A 14719-nucleotide genomic window follows, 5' to 3' on the forward strand; every position below is an offset into this window, starting at 1 on the left:
CGGTCAAGTGGAAGCACAGCAATGGAAAAATAACACATCCCCAGTTGATTCCTAATGAGCCGGGTTGCCCACTCACTTCGTTTGTGGCTTTCTCTTAGAAGCAATATCCGATTTCAGGCATTTTCCACACTTTAAGAAGAACTGCATTGCACTATTTGTACATACATGTAACTTGCATTGTCACCAAAGTGGGCTCCTCTTTTGATTGCCATAATCGTATTTTCTTTTTTGTCTCACTCAGTGCTCCTCGACTTCTTCAAGGATATCACATGACCCTCGATTATGTGTGTTGACAAATTTAACTGGGTTTAAAGAAGAATTTTCACCCTTTGGTGTTATAATTCTCATTTTTCACTATTTCTTTGATAAACTCAAATCTTATGAAAGAAAGTTAATTATAAACAACACAATTCATTCATCAATAAATGTGTGTACTCAGCTTATCAGAAAGAACATAAATCGTACTAATTTATTGGGACAATCTTGATAAGATTTGCATTGATTAATGATGAAGGCATATAAAATGCTAAGAGCTACATGGGGGCATTTCTAGTCTACGAAAATGTCGGGACGACTACTATTCCTTCTCTCCCTAGTGGGCATATGCTGTGCATCGTCGCTGCCCAGACCATTGTCCATTCAAAGGATCTCCACATTCAGGATGGAAGCATCCAAGGTCGTCCATTGTGGACGCATCCATTGTGGGAGTCAGCCTTAACGCCAATGGAAACTGGTGGTGGTGTCATCGGTTTAACCTCTTTCGTTTCCAGTCTTGGTTGCCAAGCAGGAGGTCCTGCTGGTTTGACTCGGGTGACTAATTACTTGGAGTGGATCAAGGAAGAGACGGGTATTTACTATTAAATACCTATTAAGAAATAATAAAAACTGGAAAAAAGGAATTTTTCGTTTGCTTCTAATCTGGAAGATACTCCATCGAAGAAATTGCTAAAATAAATAAAAATAATTTACAAGTGGTTGATTAGATTTAAATTAGATTTGAATCGATAATGATAAAGGAACATATAAAATAAAGCGACCGACCTGAGCGAATTTTCAGTCTTTGAAAATGTTGGGACGTAAGCTTCTGGTTCTAGCCCTGGTGGCAGTGTGCAGCGCATCCTCCATTCCCCATAAAACCGTTCATCCCAAGGATCTACCAATCCAGCATCGGAGCATTCAGGGACGTATTACCAATGGTAATGAGGCGACTGAGGGACAGGTGCCCTACATTGTTGGAGTCAGCTTAAACGCCAATGGCAACTGGTGGTGGTGTGGTGGGTCAATTATTGGCCACACTTGGATCTTGACTGCTGCCCATTGTACTGTCGAGTAAGAACTGGATATTACTTTTGAGTGTACTTATAACTATAAGTTAAAATCTTTGCAGAGCCAATGAAGCAATTCTGTACTACGGAGCCACCAACTACAACCAGCCTTCCTTGAGGCATACTGTCGGCAAAGAGAACTTCATCACGTATCCCGAATACCGTGGAGGCGATCATGACATCTCCCTCATCAGAACGCCTCATGTGGACTTCTACAGTCTGATTAACAAGATCGAGCTGCCTAGTCTGGAGGACCGGTACAACTCTTTTCAGGACTCCTGGGCCCAAGCCGCAGGTTGGGGCGCCATTTACGATGGAAGCAATGTGGTTGAGGATCTGCGTGTTGTGGATCTGAGGGTGATTTCTGTTTCCGAGTGCCAGGCTTACTATGGAACCATAACCGCCACGGACAATGTCATCTGCGTGGCCGCTCCTGATGGCAAGTCTACTTGCCAAGGCGATTCTGGTGGTCCTCTGGTCTCCCAAGATGGCAACAAGCTTATTGGAGTGACTTCATTTGGATCCATCTATGGCTGCCAAGTTGGAGCTCCAGCCGGTTTCACCCGTGTCACTAACTACTTGGAGTGGATTAAGCAAGAAACCGATATTTCTTATTAAAATATTTAAAAAATGGTTAACCAAAAATTAAATAAAAAGCATAACGATGAAAGGATTTACATGATTATTTATATATTTATATAAGAGATAAATAAATTAAACTTTTGCAGGTCATTAAATACTATGTTTATTGAGTTGTTTTCTGGTTCAAGTACGTACCACTTACATTTGCGATTAAATTTACAATCATAACGATAAGTATTTGATTTATTAAATAAATGTTTTGGTTCTTCAGTTGGAGTTTTACTCAAAGCATTTTATTTGTTAACAAGCAAGAAAACCCAGCTTGATGAACCTAACGTATTATTTCAAAAGGTGTATAGTATCTCGACCACAAGCAACTAATATAAATAACACTTATTTTAATCAGAAGAGTTTTTCCGCACATGTTTGATAAGATTTCGTTTTTAAGATTTACATCGATAGTAAATCGGTTTGAGGTATAAAACACAACGACCACCAGGGGATCGCTTTCAGTCTTCGAAAATGTTCGTACGTACACTTCTGGTTCTAGCCCTAGTGGCAGTCTGCTGCGCATCCTCCATTCCCCGCACGGTAGTCCATCCTAAGGATCTTCCTATTCAGCACCTGGGCATCCAGGGTCGTATCACTAATGGAAATCAGGCGTCTGAGGGACAAGTGCCCTATATAGTGGGCGTTAGCTTGAATGCCAATGGAAACTGGTGGTGGTGTGGTGGCTCTATTATTGGTCACACCTGGATCCTTACTGCTGCCCATTGTACTGCAGAGTAAGATCATCAAATTTAAATAATCATCAAATCCAAACCAATATTATGCAACAATTTAAACACCTTTCAGGGCAAACGAGGCTATCCTGTACTACGGAGCCACCAACTACAACCAGCCTTCTCTGAGACACACCGTCGGCCGGGAGAACTTCATCATGTATCCCGATTACCGTGGTCTTGATCAGGATATCTCTCTGATCCGCACGCCCCATGTCGATTTCTACAGCCTGATCAATAAGATCGAGCTTCCCAGCCTGGACGACCGGTACAACTCCTATGATAACTCCTGGGCCCAGGCCGCTGGCTGGGGCGCCATTTACGACGGTAGCAATGTGGTTGAGGATCTCCGAGTTGTGGACTTGCGAGTTATTTCTGTGGCCGAGTGCCAAGCTTACTACGGTACCGAAACCGCCTCTGAGAACACCATCTGTGTGGAGACTCCCGACGGAAAGGCCACTTGCCAGGGTGATTCGGGTGGCCCCCTGGTCAGTTTGGATGGAAACAAGCTGATTGGAGTCACCTCCTTTGTTTCCGATTACGGTTGCCAGGTGGGAGGACCTGCCGGATTCACTCGTGTGACCAAATACCTGGAATGGATTAAGGAGGAGACAGGCATTTACTATTAAATGTTTTTTTTTATTGAATGCTGTTAATGTTGGGCAGCTTTATTAAAAACTTTGCATTAAAAGTTCCCCTGATTACCTTTCCCTTTAATTTTTGTTGGCACTATTATGGATTTCAACAATTGGTCTTGTAATTCAGTCATCTTTAAATTGAAAGCCATGTTGTGGTGTTGCCCAAAGAAAAACTTTCCACCCTTTTTTTCAGGAGCCGATTTATTTACGATGGAAAAGTAAAATACTAATAACGAATCAGACCCTCTATGTGGTTTAATCCAGAAAAATTTTCATAGCTTGGCTAATACTTATTCGATCGACGAATGATGGGTCTTCCCGATGTTGTATCTTCGAGTACTGTCATTCACAATCAAAACCTGGCTAAATTAAATTTGACCCGATTTTCGAAAATTTTCAAAGGGGGATCACGATTTTTTTGTATAAATAGAAAACCATTTTTGTTTGTCATAATTTTATGCAGTTTTAAATATATTTATGCCCTAATATGCAAATATTTATTATATTAGAGATTAAATTTACAATCATAACGATAACGAATTGATTTATTAATTAAATTTTTTGATTGCTTAGATGGAGTGTTTTATTAGTTAATAAGCAAGAAAAACCAGCTTTTGAAAGAACTTTACTTTTTATTTAAAAGGGTGTACATCTCACCCTCTAGCACCTAATATAAATGACTTATTTTAATCAGAAGAGTTTTTCCGCACATGGTTGATAAGATTTCGTTTTTAAGATTCGCATCGATAATAAATCGGTATAAATTAGGTATAAAACCTAACGACCACCAGGGCACCGCTTTCAGTCTTCGAAAATGTTGGGACGTTCACTTCTGGTTCTAGCCCTAGTGGCCGTCTGCTGCGCATCGTCCATTCCGCGCACGGTTGTCCATCCTAAGGATCTTCCAATTCAGCACCTGAGCATCCAGGGTCGTATTACCAATGGAAATCTTGCTTCTGAGGGACAGGTGCCCTATATTGTGGGCGTAAGCTTGAATGCCAATGGAAACTGGTGGTGGTGTGGTGGCTCTATTATTGGTCACACCTGGATCCTTACTGCTGCCCATTGTACTGCAGAGTAAGAAGGGATAATCATCAAATACAAACCAATTTTATGCAACAATATAAACACCTTTCAGGGCAAACGAGGCTATCCTGTACTACGGAGCCACCAACTACAACCAGCCTTCTCTGAGGCACACCGTCGGCCGGGAGAACTTCATCATGTATCCCGATTACCGTGGTCTCGATCAGGATATCTCTCTGATCCGCACGCCCCATGTCGATTTCTACAGCCTGATCAATAAGATCGAGCTTCCCAGCCTGGACGACCGGTACAACTCCTATGAAAACTCCTGGGCCCAGGCCGCTGGCTGGGGCGCCATCTACGATGGCAGCAATGTGGTTGAAGATCTCCGGGTTGTGGAATTGAGAGTCATTTCTGTGGCCGAGTGCCAAGCTTACTTTGGAACCGAAACCGCCTCTGAGAACACCATCTGTGTGGAGACTCCCGACGGAAAGTCCACTTGCCGGGGTGATTCCGGTGGCCCCCTGGTCACTTTGGATGGAAACAAGCTGATTGGAGTTACCTCTTTTAGTTCCGATTACGGTTGCCAGGTGGGAGGTCCTGCCGGATACACTCGTGTGACCAAATACCTGGAATGGATTAAGGAGGAGACAGGCATTTACTACTAAATGCTTTTTTGATGAGTTCTATTTAAGTTCGACAACTTCATAGTAATAAACTTACAGCTTTATAAAATAAACTGAAATAATAGTTTCCCTGATTTTTATTGTTTTGGTGCTATTATGAATTAAAAGGAGGGACACTTTCTTAATCCGTCTTAAAATAAAAGACCATATGTTGTTAACCGAAAGATAAACTGTCGTCACTTTTTTTAACAATTTTAGAGGCGATTTACAGTGGAAAAGTAAAAAAGTATAATATTCATGAATCAGAGCGTTTATGTGGGTTATGAATAGGAAAATTGTCGTAGCTTGGGCAATACTTATCAGATCGGCAAATGTTAAACTCCGCCGATCTTGTATTTTCGAGTACTATCATCCTCAATCAATCATCCTGACCAACTCACGATTTTGGCCAAAAATCGATCCCAAATTTTATTTATAGATTTTTATGTAATTTTAATGCTAATTGAAGGAAAATGGATCACCGATTCGATATTGGTATTCCCTTTTAAAATTCTATTCAAAATAACAAAAATATTGACGAAAAAGTGTATTGAAAGCTTCCATTTACCATTCAATGTCTGAACCACTTCTCTCTTGGCTAACCAGCTTTGTTATTTACGCGGCGTATGAGTAATATTCACGTTTCAGTATTTTAATTTGGTATTTTCGTACTCGTTTGATAATAGTAGAAGTTTCCAAAATCTAATCTATAATAATCATGTTGTGTATATTTCTTTAAGTATTATTTATCTAAAAACAATAAAAATAATCTTTTTTTTTTTTTAAATAGAATGACACAAAACCCATTCGGAAAGAGGACGATCATAATTTCTGTAGGAATGCCACTTATTCGCAAACTTATCTCTTATCAGGTCGCGACTTATTATGACAATGGCAACTTGATCAAAATTTACCACAACTCTCCAATACAATGACGGGGGTTAATGGATCCTCTTAGATTAGTGATAAGATTCAGGGAATTCTTTGCTATAAAAGAGGACTTTCTCTTTGGAAAAGTCAATCAGTTGCAAGACTTGATCAAAATGAAACTGTTCGTATTCCTGGCCCTGGCCGTGGCGGCTGCCTCGGCTGTGCCCACTCCATTCCAGAAGCAGACCCCGGTGCCCGTCAAGGACATCCAGGGTCGCATCACCAACGGCTACCCCGCCTACGAGGGCAAGGTGCCCTACATCGTCGGCCTGCTCTTCAGCGGCAACGGTGGTAACTGGTGGTGCGGTGGCTCGATCATCGGCAACTCCTGGGTCCTGACCGCTGCTCACTGCACCAACAACGCTGATGGCGTGACCATCAACTACGGTGCTAGTATCCGCAACCAGCCCCAGTACACCCACTGGGTCGGCAGTGGCGACATCATCCAGCACCACCACTACAACAGCGGCAACCTTCACAACGACATCTCCCTGATCCGCACCCCCCATGTTGATTTCTGGAGCCTGGTGGACCGTGTTGAGCTGCCCAGCTACAACGATCAGTACCAGAGCTACGCCGGCTGGTGGGCTGTGGCCTCCGGATGGGGCGGTACCTACGACGGCAGCCCTCTGCCTGACTGGCTCCAGAGCGTGGATGTCCAGATCATGTCCCAAGACGACTGCAGCCGCACCTGGTCCCTCCACGACCACATGATCTGCATCAACACCGACGGCGGAAAGTCCACCTGCGGCGGTGACTCCGGCGGCCCTCTGGTGACACATGACGGAAACCGGCTAGTTGGCGTGACCTCCTTCGGTGCTGCTGCCGGCTGCCAGGCCGGATACCCTGCTGTGTTCACCCGTGTTACCGGTTACTTGGATTGGATCCGCGACAACACTGGAATCAGTTATTAAGCAGTTTCAATAAACGATTTGTGCATTAAACAAGTTTTGTATCTATTTGGGAGGAATCTTTGAAGGTTTAAGTTGCTTAAAATATTTTTTAGTATGATAGAATCCTAAAATGCACAAATATTGTTTACAACATTTCTATAACATACTAATGACATCATGATATATTTGTAAACAAACTTTCTCGGTGATAAGAAAAATATAAATATATTTATTAAGTCATTTTATGAGGCACTTATGATGAAAATTTGATATTAACTTAATATTTATACTTCACATGTTTTTTGATAATTTAAAAAATCAGTGAATAGTGTTATAAATTTAATTTAAAAGAGTTTATGATAAGGATTAAGTCATAAAATCATTATCTTAAAGAGTATAATTGATTTACTCAAGATGACATTTAAAATCGGTATAAATAGCCATATCAATCGTATTTACTTGAAAATATTGCATATATTGAAAATATTTACCTTATAGAAATCCTATAAGGTAAGTTCGAAATTTTTGCTAATGCAGCATATTTTAAATGTTTTCAATAGCTTAATGTTGCAGGTTACGTTGTGCAAACAGTGAAAGTGCAACCTGCAACACAAACCAAGGGAAATGTGCTCTTTCCCTTTTTGTTGGGTCCTTACGTTGAAAATTGTGCACATAACTCACAAGAGCCTGATGCTCTCATGAAGCTAAATAAGGCAGGAGTCCTGTTCGAGGCCAATGTATCATTAAGTGCAGTACAATACACGGAGAAAAATACATTTTATTGTTTCATTTTATTAAGAAATATGTATATTTAGTAAATAACTTTTTTAAAGTGTTTAATGGAATTTAATTGTCTTAGTCCATACATACTATGTATTTCTTATGATTCTCTATTATTGCTTTTTCCCTGGCTCACGTTTGAAATATAACCTCTAATTAATTTGCTCTTAATGGGTCCCCAGCTGCGGCTTTAATTTAAAAATTCCTTTCCCACCAGAGAAATGTGAGCTAAGCTGTGCGGAGCAAAGTGCAATGCCCCCGCTAAAAACACTGAACAACTTGAACACGTACGATGCCATTCCGTTTGGAGTTGGACTCCCCCAATGGAAGCCTCACTCCCCCATGCCATCCATCTCATCCCACAACCAGCACACAGAGCTCAAAGGGTGCTCCTTGAAAGCCTGTTTGTTCCCTCGCTGGCATTTAATTCCAAGTGCATTGACATACAAATAAGAGCAGCAAGCGCCCCGAAGTAGGCAACGTTCAACATTCAAGGACGAGTTGAGATTTAAGGACGATTTGGGAGCTCCCACCCTCTCGTTTTCAATCAATATTAATCAATTGGGATAGCAGCATCAGTGACCCACTGGCAAATGCTGTTGCCCTGGAGGTTTTTATTTTTGGCCAGAATGGGTTTTGTGGCTAAAAAATCGTGGTGAATTTAGCCAAAAGCTTAAAAGCTTGTCAATTGACTATTTTTGTTGAGGGTGTATGTAGGTGCTAGTAGTTTGTAGGCGTTGATAGCTTTTCAGGAAATCCAACAAAAACTAAAAATCAAAATTAGATAGTCCGGGATACAGCAAGGGGCTAAGGAAATAAATAATATTGTTATGATAGAATTAGGAAAGCTTGTTTCCCTTTTTTAAAGAAAAAACAATCCTTCTGTAAAAAGGAAATTGTATTCTATACAAACATTTAAATAGTAACTTCATAAAATATACATATGTACATACGGAGCTATGTTAAAACGGCGAGTCGCATTCAAAAAAGAACCAGGTGTTGCTTTTATAGTATCCTTATATAGTATAGGATACTATAAAAAGGGACTAAAGGACATTGTCCTTTTATAGTATCTAAATATAGTTACTGCCTATTTTCTGTAAACGTTGTTTGGTTTAAGCCACTCTCTGAAATAGTAAATAAATAGTTTTTAAATAGTAAATATTTGTTTACACAATCCATTTGCGTAATCCCTCAATCACTGACCGAATTGCATTCTATGGATTTTCGCGAATCTAAAAAAAAATGTACATCTAGGGTTTCGAAAATCGAACATAATGCTCTGTCAGATAATCACGTGCAGGCAGACGGCGGATGGGAATATAGAAAAATGCCAATAGATTCCTATGCTCAAATCGGTTGTCGGACATATAGACATACGAACAAATAAGAAATGCAGCCCCACAACTACCAACCGTGGTCAACTGGGCCCATTGACTTGCGTTTTGCCAACACATTGACCGAGTTTTGGCCAATCGCTAATGTAATTAGCGGAATATAGTGGCCAGTGTCTGAATCTTGCCATCAGTGCTACGCGGATAATTGGAGACTCAACATCGTCTAGCAAAATGGAACCCTAAAGGATACAGTGCGCGAAAGGATTAGCCTCAAGGCTCGTGTGGGGGAACATCCCTGTTCCCTGCAGGAAATCAATAAAGAATAGTGTGAGATGTGAATAAATGTGAAACGAATTCGTAACCAAATCGAAGCTTTATAGTTCGCTTTTGCCTAAATTGAATAAATCCAATCAAGGATAATGGGCAGCACCACGGAATCGGACGCCGAGAAGGCGTTGGGCTCTCGCCTGGATTACGATTTAATGATGGCCGAGGAATATATCCTCAGTGAAGTGGAGAAGAATTTTATTTTGGCCTGCGAGCGTGGTGATATTCCGGGTGTTAAAAAGTAAGGCCAGTGCTCATCCAGTTTATCTTTTTTTGTGAGTAATCCTTAATGTCCTTGAAGGATACTCGAGGAATATATCGGCACTGATAAGTTCAACATTAACTGCACGGATCCCATGAACCGTTCGGCTCTGATTTCGGCGATCGAGAATGAGAATTTCGACCTGATGGTGCTCCTGTTGGAGAACAACATAGAGGTGGGCGACGCCCTGCTCCATGCCATTTCCGAGGAGTATGTGGAGGCTGTCGAGGAACTGCTGCAGTGGGAGGAGACCAACCACAAGGAGGGCCAGCCCTATGTAGGTTACACATATCCTGTCGCTGTTGCTTGAGCAGCCCCGTATAATGAGATCCTTTTCGGCAGAGCTGGGAGGCGGTGGACCGTTCGAAATCGACCTTCACCGTAGACATCACGCCCCTTATCCTGGCGGCCCATCGCAACAACTACGAGATACTCAAAATCCTTCTGGATCGCGGTGCCACGCTGCCAATGCCGCACGACGTCAAGTGAGTGAGCCAGAGCCTTCATTATTCCTTCAGAGGCACGTTCCATTGTTTGCAGAATCTGCGTTGCAACGTCAAGCGCGTAGTTCTAATTTTACCTAAAAGGGGAATCAGGACCTGGGGGAATCAGAAAAAAAAGTTCCAAACAGGGTGTAAAGAGTGTAAAGATGAAAGAAAAAAAATGTTTACGAAATTAAAAAGGATTATGCCTCAGTCAGGATTTTACTTTTATTACCAGAGTGCGCGGTTTAGGGAGTTTATTATCCTTAGCTTAAATATTTCATGAATGTCCTTAAAAATCCTTAAAAAGGATTTCAAAAGAACTACTAATAAAATAAAGAAATAATATCCTTTAGGTGCGGTTGCGATGAGTGCGTAACGTCGCAGACCACCGACTCCTTGCGACACTCCCAGTCCAGGATCAATGCCTACCGGGCCCTGTCGGCCAGTTCCCTAATAGCGCTCAGCTCTCGGGACCCTGTTCTGACCGCCTTCCAATTGTCCTGGGAACTGAAGCGCCTGCAGGCCATGGAATCGGAGTTTCGTGCCGAATACACGGTATGATATATACATATGTATATGGTACACTGTTTAGCAATGTAAGCAACCCGAACCATCCTGTTTGTGTTTGGCCAACAGGAGATGCGTCAAATGGTGCAGGACTTTGGAACGTCTCTTCTGGACCACGCACGCACATCCATGGAACTCGAGGTGATGCTCAACTTTAACCACGAGCCATCCCACGACATCTGGTGTCCAGGCCAACGTCAAACTCTAGAACGATTGAAGCTGGCCATTCGCTATAAACAGAAGACGGTGGGTTTTTAATTAAAGGATAATATTTAAAATATTTTTCGAAACGTAAGCTCCGTCTTTTTGAGTGTCGAATGTATTTTGGAAAACATATGTCGTTCGTTTCAAAGGGTTTTTTAACACTTTCCCTCACAGTTTGTGGCCCATCCGAATGTACAACAATTATTGGCTGCCATATGGTATGAAGGTCTTCCAGGCTTTCGGCGCAAACAGGCTTCCCAGCAACTAATGGACGTCATCAAGCTAGGATGCAGTTTTCCCATCTACAGTTTAAAGTATATCCTTGCCCCGGATTCCGATGGAGCTAAGTTCATGCGCAAGCCCTTTGTAAAGTTCATTACTCACTCCTGCTCCTACATGTTTTTCCTAAGTGCGTATACAAAATTAAAAGATTTAATCACAGACGTAACTTTAAATCCTTATCAGTGCTTTTGGGTGCCGCCTCTCTGAGAGTGGTACAAATTACCTTTGAACTCTTGGCTTTTCCCTGGATGCTGACCATGCTGGAAGATTGGCGCAAGCACGAAAGAGGATCCTTGCCAGGACCCATTGAACTAGCGATCATTACCTACATTATGGCTCTGATATTTGAGGAACTGAAGACTCTATATTCGGACGGGTTGTTCGAGTATATAATGGATCTATGGAATATTGTCGACTATATCTCGAATATGTTCTATGTGACGTGGATTCTTTGTAGAGCTACTGCCTGGGTTATAGTGCATGTATGTTGGAAGTGCTCATAAAGATGTTTAATATTTATTTTTTAACGTCCTTAGCGGGATCTCTGGTTCCGAGGCATAGATCCTTACTTTCCACGCGAGCACTGGCATCCTTTCGATCCCATGCTCTTGTCCGAAGGAGCCTTTGCTGCCGGAATGGTGTTCTCGTATCTAAAACTGGTTCATATATTCTCAATTAATCCACATTTGGGTCCTTTACAAGTTTCTTTGGGACGCATGATTATCGATATCATAAAGTTCTTCTTCATTTACACCTTGGTGCTGTTTGCCTTTGGATGCGGTCTTAACCAACTTTTGTGGTACTATGCCGAGCTTGAGAAGAACAAGTGCTATCATCTGCATCCTGATGTAGCGGATTTCGACGACCAGGAAAAGGCATGTACCATATGGCGGCGATTCTCCAAGTAGGTTATAAAAATAGTATATCTGAAGACTTATTTATCTCCAATCTTTTTTAGTCTTTTTGAGACATCACAGTCCCTTTTTTGGGCATCCTTTGGTCTGGTCGATCTGGTGTCCTTCGATCTAGCGGGAATAAAGAGCTTCACCCGGTTTTGGGCTCTTCTGATGTTCGGTTCTTATTCGGTGATCAATATTATTGTGCTACTCAACATGTTGATTGCCATGATGTCCAATTCGTATCAAATCATCTCCGAGCGAGCCGACACTGAATGGAAATTTGCCCGCTCCCAGTTGTGGATGAGTTACTTCGAGGATGGTGGCACCATTCCGCCGCCCTTTAACCTCTGCCCCAATATGAAGATGTTGCGCAAAACCTTAGGCCGCAAGAGACCTTCAAGAACCAAGAGCTTTATGGTAAGTAAAAGTTAAATCAGGAGCTAGACCAGATTCCCCAGAAGATAGGTTGAAAGAAAACACCTTAAAACCGCAACTTCATCATCGACGTCATGGTAATAAAGACAAATCAGTGGGAAAATCATTTTCAATCAAGCCCATGCAGAGCCGGCTGTGCGTCAATGTCGATGTAAATACTTTAGTTTCCACCCTTCTTTCTATTTTTTGCAGCGAAAGTCCATGGAACGGGCTCAGGTCTTGCATGACAAAGTGATGAAGCTGCTGGTAAGGAGGTACATTACGGCGGAGCAGAGGCGGCGGGACGAATACGGCATCACCGAGGATGATATCATTGAGGTGCGGCAGGATATCAGCTCCTTGCGATTCGAGCTACTGGAGATTTTCACAAACAATAGCTGGGATGTTCCAGATATTGAAAAGAAGACCCAGGGTGGGTGAATTTTTAAAGGACCTGTTTTAGAAATTATGTTAAAACATATTCTTACATTTATTATTTGACTTCCAGGTGTGGCTCGAACCACCAAGGGTAAGGTGATGGAGCGTCGTATTCTTAAAGACTTCCAGATTGGTTTCGTGGAGAATCTGAAACAGGAAATGAACGAAAGCGAAAGTGGTCGTGATATCTTCTCATCCTTGGCCAAAGTTATTGGCCGTAAAAAGACTCAAAAGGGGTAATTAAAGTCTATTTCTAAACATAATTTTGTTATAATCTTTTCCTTTTTTTAGCGATAAGGACTGGAATGCCATTGCGAGAAAGAACACCTTTACGGCAGATCCTATTGGCAGCAAGCGTTCGTCTATGCAGCGTCACAGCCAACGCAGTCTGAGGAGGAAGATTATCGAGCAGGCCAACGAGGGCCTACAAATGAACCAGACTCAATTGATTGGTAAGAATATCCAAATTAATTATTATGAAATATTTTTATGACGTCTTCTTTTACTTAAACAGAGTTCAATCCCAACTTGGGTGACGTTACTCGAGCCACCAGAGTGGCCTATGTTAAGTTCATGCGTAAGAAGATGGCTGCCGATGAAGTGTCTCTGGGAGATGACGAGGGCAAGCCCAATGGCGAAGAGGAGAAGAAGCTGGATTCCTCTGGGGTAAGGTTTATTTTATTTTAATAGAAATATAAAAATTTAAATCCTACATCATATGTACTTTACAGTCCAAAAAGTCAGTTTCTAGTGCAGGAGGAGGTGGTGGAGCTTCCATGTTGGCTGCGGCAGCGATGAGAGCTTCTGTCAAGAATGTGGATGAAAAAGCTGGAGATAAGGATAACAAATCAGCCACTACCAAACAGCCAACAGATGACTCTAAGAAACCTGGAGACGACAAGAAACCAGGGGACGATAAAAGCAAACAACAGGCCCCCAAAGACTCCAAACCACCGCCAGGAGCTCCCGGCCCTAAACCAGGCGATCAGAAGCCTGCTCCTGCAGCAGGAGCTCCCAAACCCCAAAATGGAACCAATGGAGCTAAGCCTAATGATCAGCAGAAGCCTAATGCTCCGGCGCCTCCATCTAAGCCAGCGGATACCAAGCCTTCGGCTCCCAAATCTGGAGAACCTGCGAAACCCGAAGCGGCAGCCAAAAAAGATGAGTCCTCAAAAGCTGATGGAGCCAAGCCACCAACGGGTCCAGCTGGAGCTGCCAAGAGTGCTGCTCCTTCGGCTCCGGCGGATGCCAAGCCAGATCAGAACACAAAATCCGGTGCAGCTGGAGCACCCGCAGGCAACACGGCAGCCAATGAGGCAAACAAGAAGGATGACCCGAAGAAGAACGGACAGGATCAGACCAAGAAGCCTGGCGATTCGAAGCCGGGAGACTCTAAGCCAGGAGATACAAAGCCAGATGAGAGCAAGAAGGCAGGTGATGGCAAGGATAATCCTGGCGATGAAAAAGATAAGAAACCGGGAGATGATAAGAACAAGAAACCTGGCGATGGAAAAGACAAGAAGCCAGGGGATGAAAAGGATAAAAAACCAGGCGACGACAAGGACAAGAAACCTGGAGACGACAAGGACAAGAAGCCGGGCCAGGACGATAAGGACAAGAAGCCAGGTGCAGCTCCGGCGCCGCTCAAGCCGGCGATCAAAGTGGGTCAGAGCAGTGCGGCAGCTGGTGGAGAAAGAGGCAAGTCCACGGTAACAGGTCGCATGATCTCCGGCTGGCTTTAAAGGAAAACAGGTCATCCGTATTTTCAGTTTCAGTTACGGTAGCATTAAGGTCAATGTATGTGTGAACAATAAACGAATCTCAAAACAACAACTATATCCTGGCAACATGTTGCCGAAGGCCGCCTGTTGCTAGCAACACTT

General features: G+C 42.7%; 5 protein-coding genes across 5 annotated transcripts; all 5 read left to right on the forward strand.

The window, feature by feature from the left end:
• Window positions 1-1066: 1066 nt before the first annotated feature.
• Window positions 1067-1968, forward strand: LOC108121764 (serine protease 3-like). Its single transcript, XM_017236053.3, has 2 exons — window positions 1067-1329; window positions 1388-1968. The coding sequence occupies exons 1-2, from the start codon at window positions 1067-1069 to the stop codon at window positions 1941-1943; spliced, it is 819 nt and encodes a 272-aa protein (XP_017091542.2). The 3' UTR covers window positions 1944-1968.
• Window positions 1969-2420: 452 nt separating this feature from the next.
• On the forward strand, window positions 2421-3383 carry LOC108121835 (serine protease 3). The gene is made up of 2 exons (XM_043211706.2): window positions 2421-2692; window positions 2763-3383. The coding sequence occupies exons 1-2, from the start codon at window positions 2430-2432 to the stop codon at window positions 3316-3318; spliced, it is 819 nt and encodes a 272-aa protein (XP_043067641.2). The 5' UTR covers window positions 2421-2429; the 3' UTR covers window positions 3319-3383.
• Window positions 3384-4141: 758 nt separating this feature from the next.
• On the forward strand, window positions 4142-5068 carry LOC108121861 (serine protease 3-like). Its single transcript, XM_017236162.2, has 2 exons — window positions 4142-4404; window positions 4466-5068. Exons 1-2 carry the CDS (start codon window positions 4142-4144, stop codon window positions 5019-5021), a joined length of 819 nt encoding a protein of 272 aa, XP_017091651.2. The 3' UTR covers window positions 5022-5068.
• A 984-nt stretch (window positions 5069-6052) lies between these two features.
• On the forward strand, window positions 6053-6895 carry LOC138926647 (serine protease 1). The gene has a single exon (XM_070281480.1). It carries the CDS (start codon window positions 6062-6064, stop codon window positions 6860-6862), a length of 801 nt encoding a protein of 266 aa, XP_070137581.1. The 5' UTR covers window positions 6053-6061; the 3' UTR covers window positions 6863-6895.
• Window positions 6896-9160: 2265 nt separating this feature from the next.
• trp (transient receptor potential) lies at window positions 9161-14669 on the forward strand. Its single transcript, XM_043211976.1, has 14 exons — window positions 9161-9526; window positions 9587-9824; window positions 9890-10032; window positions 10386-10587; window positions 10669-10845; window positions 10978-11212; window positions 11269-11567; window positions 11622-11989; window positions 12044-12401; window positions 12612-12831; window positions 12907-13072; window positions 13128-13288; window positions 13351-13502; window positions 13568-14669. The coding sequence occupies exons 1-14, from the start codon at window positions 9378-9380 to the stop codon at window positions 14576-14578; spliced, it is 3879 nt and encodes a 1292-aa protein (XP_043067911.1). The 5' UTR covers window positions 9161-9377; the 3' UTR covers window positions 14579-14669.
• Window positions 14670-14719: the final 50 nt, after the last annotated feature.

This window comes from Drosophila bipectinata, chromosome 3R, assembly GCF_030179905.1.
Source record: "Drosophila bipectinata strain 14024-0381.07 chromosome 3R, DbipHiC1v2, whole genome shotgun sequence".
Classification (NCBI taxonomy): Eukaryota; Metazoa; Arthropoda; class Insecta; order Diptera; family Drosophilidae; genus Drosophila; species Drosophila bipectinata.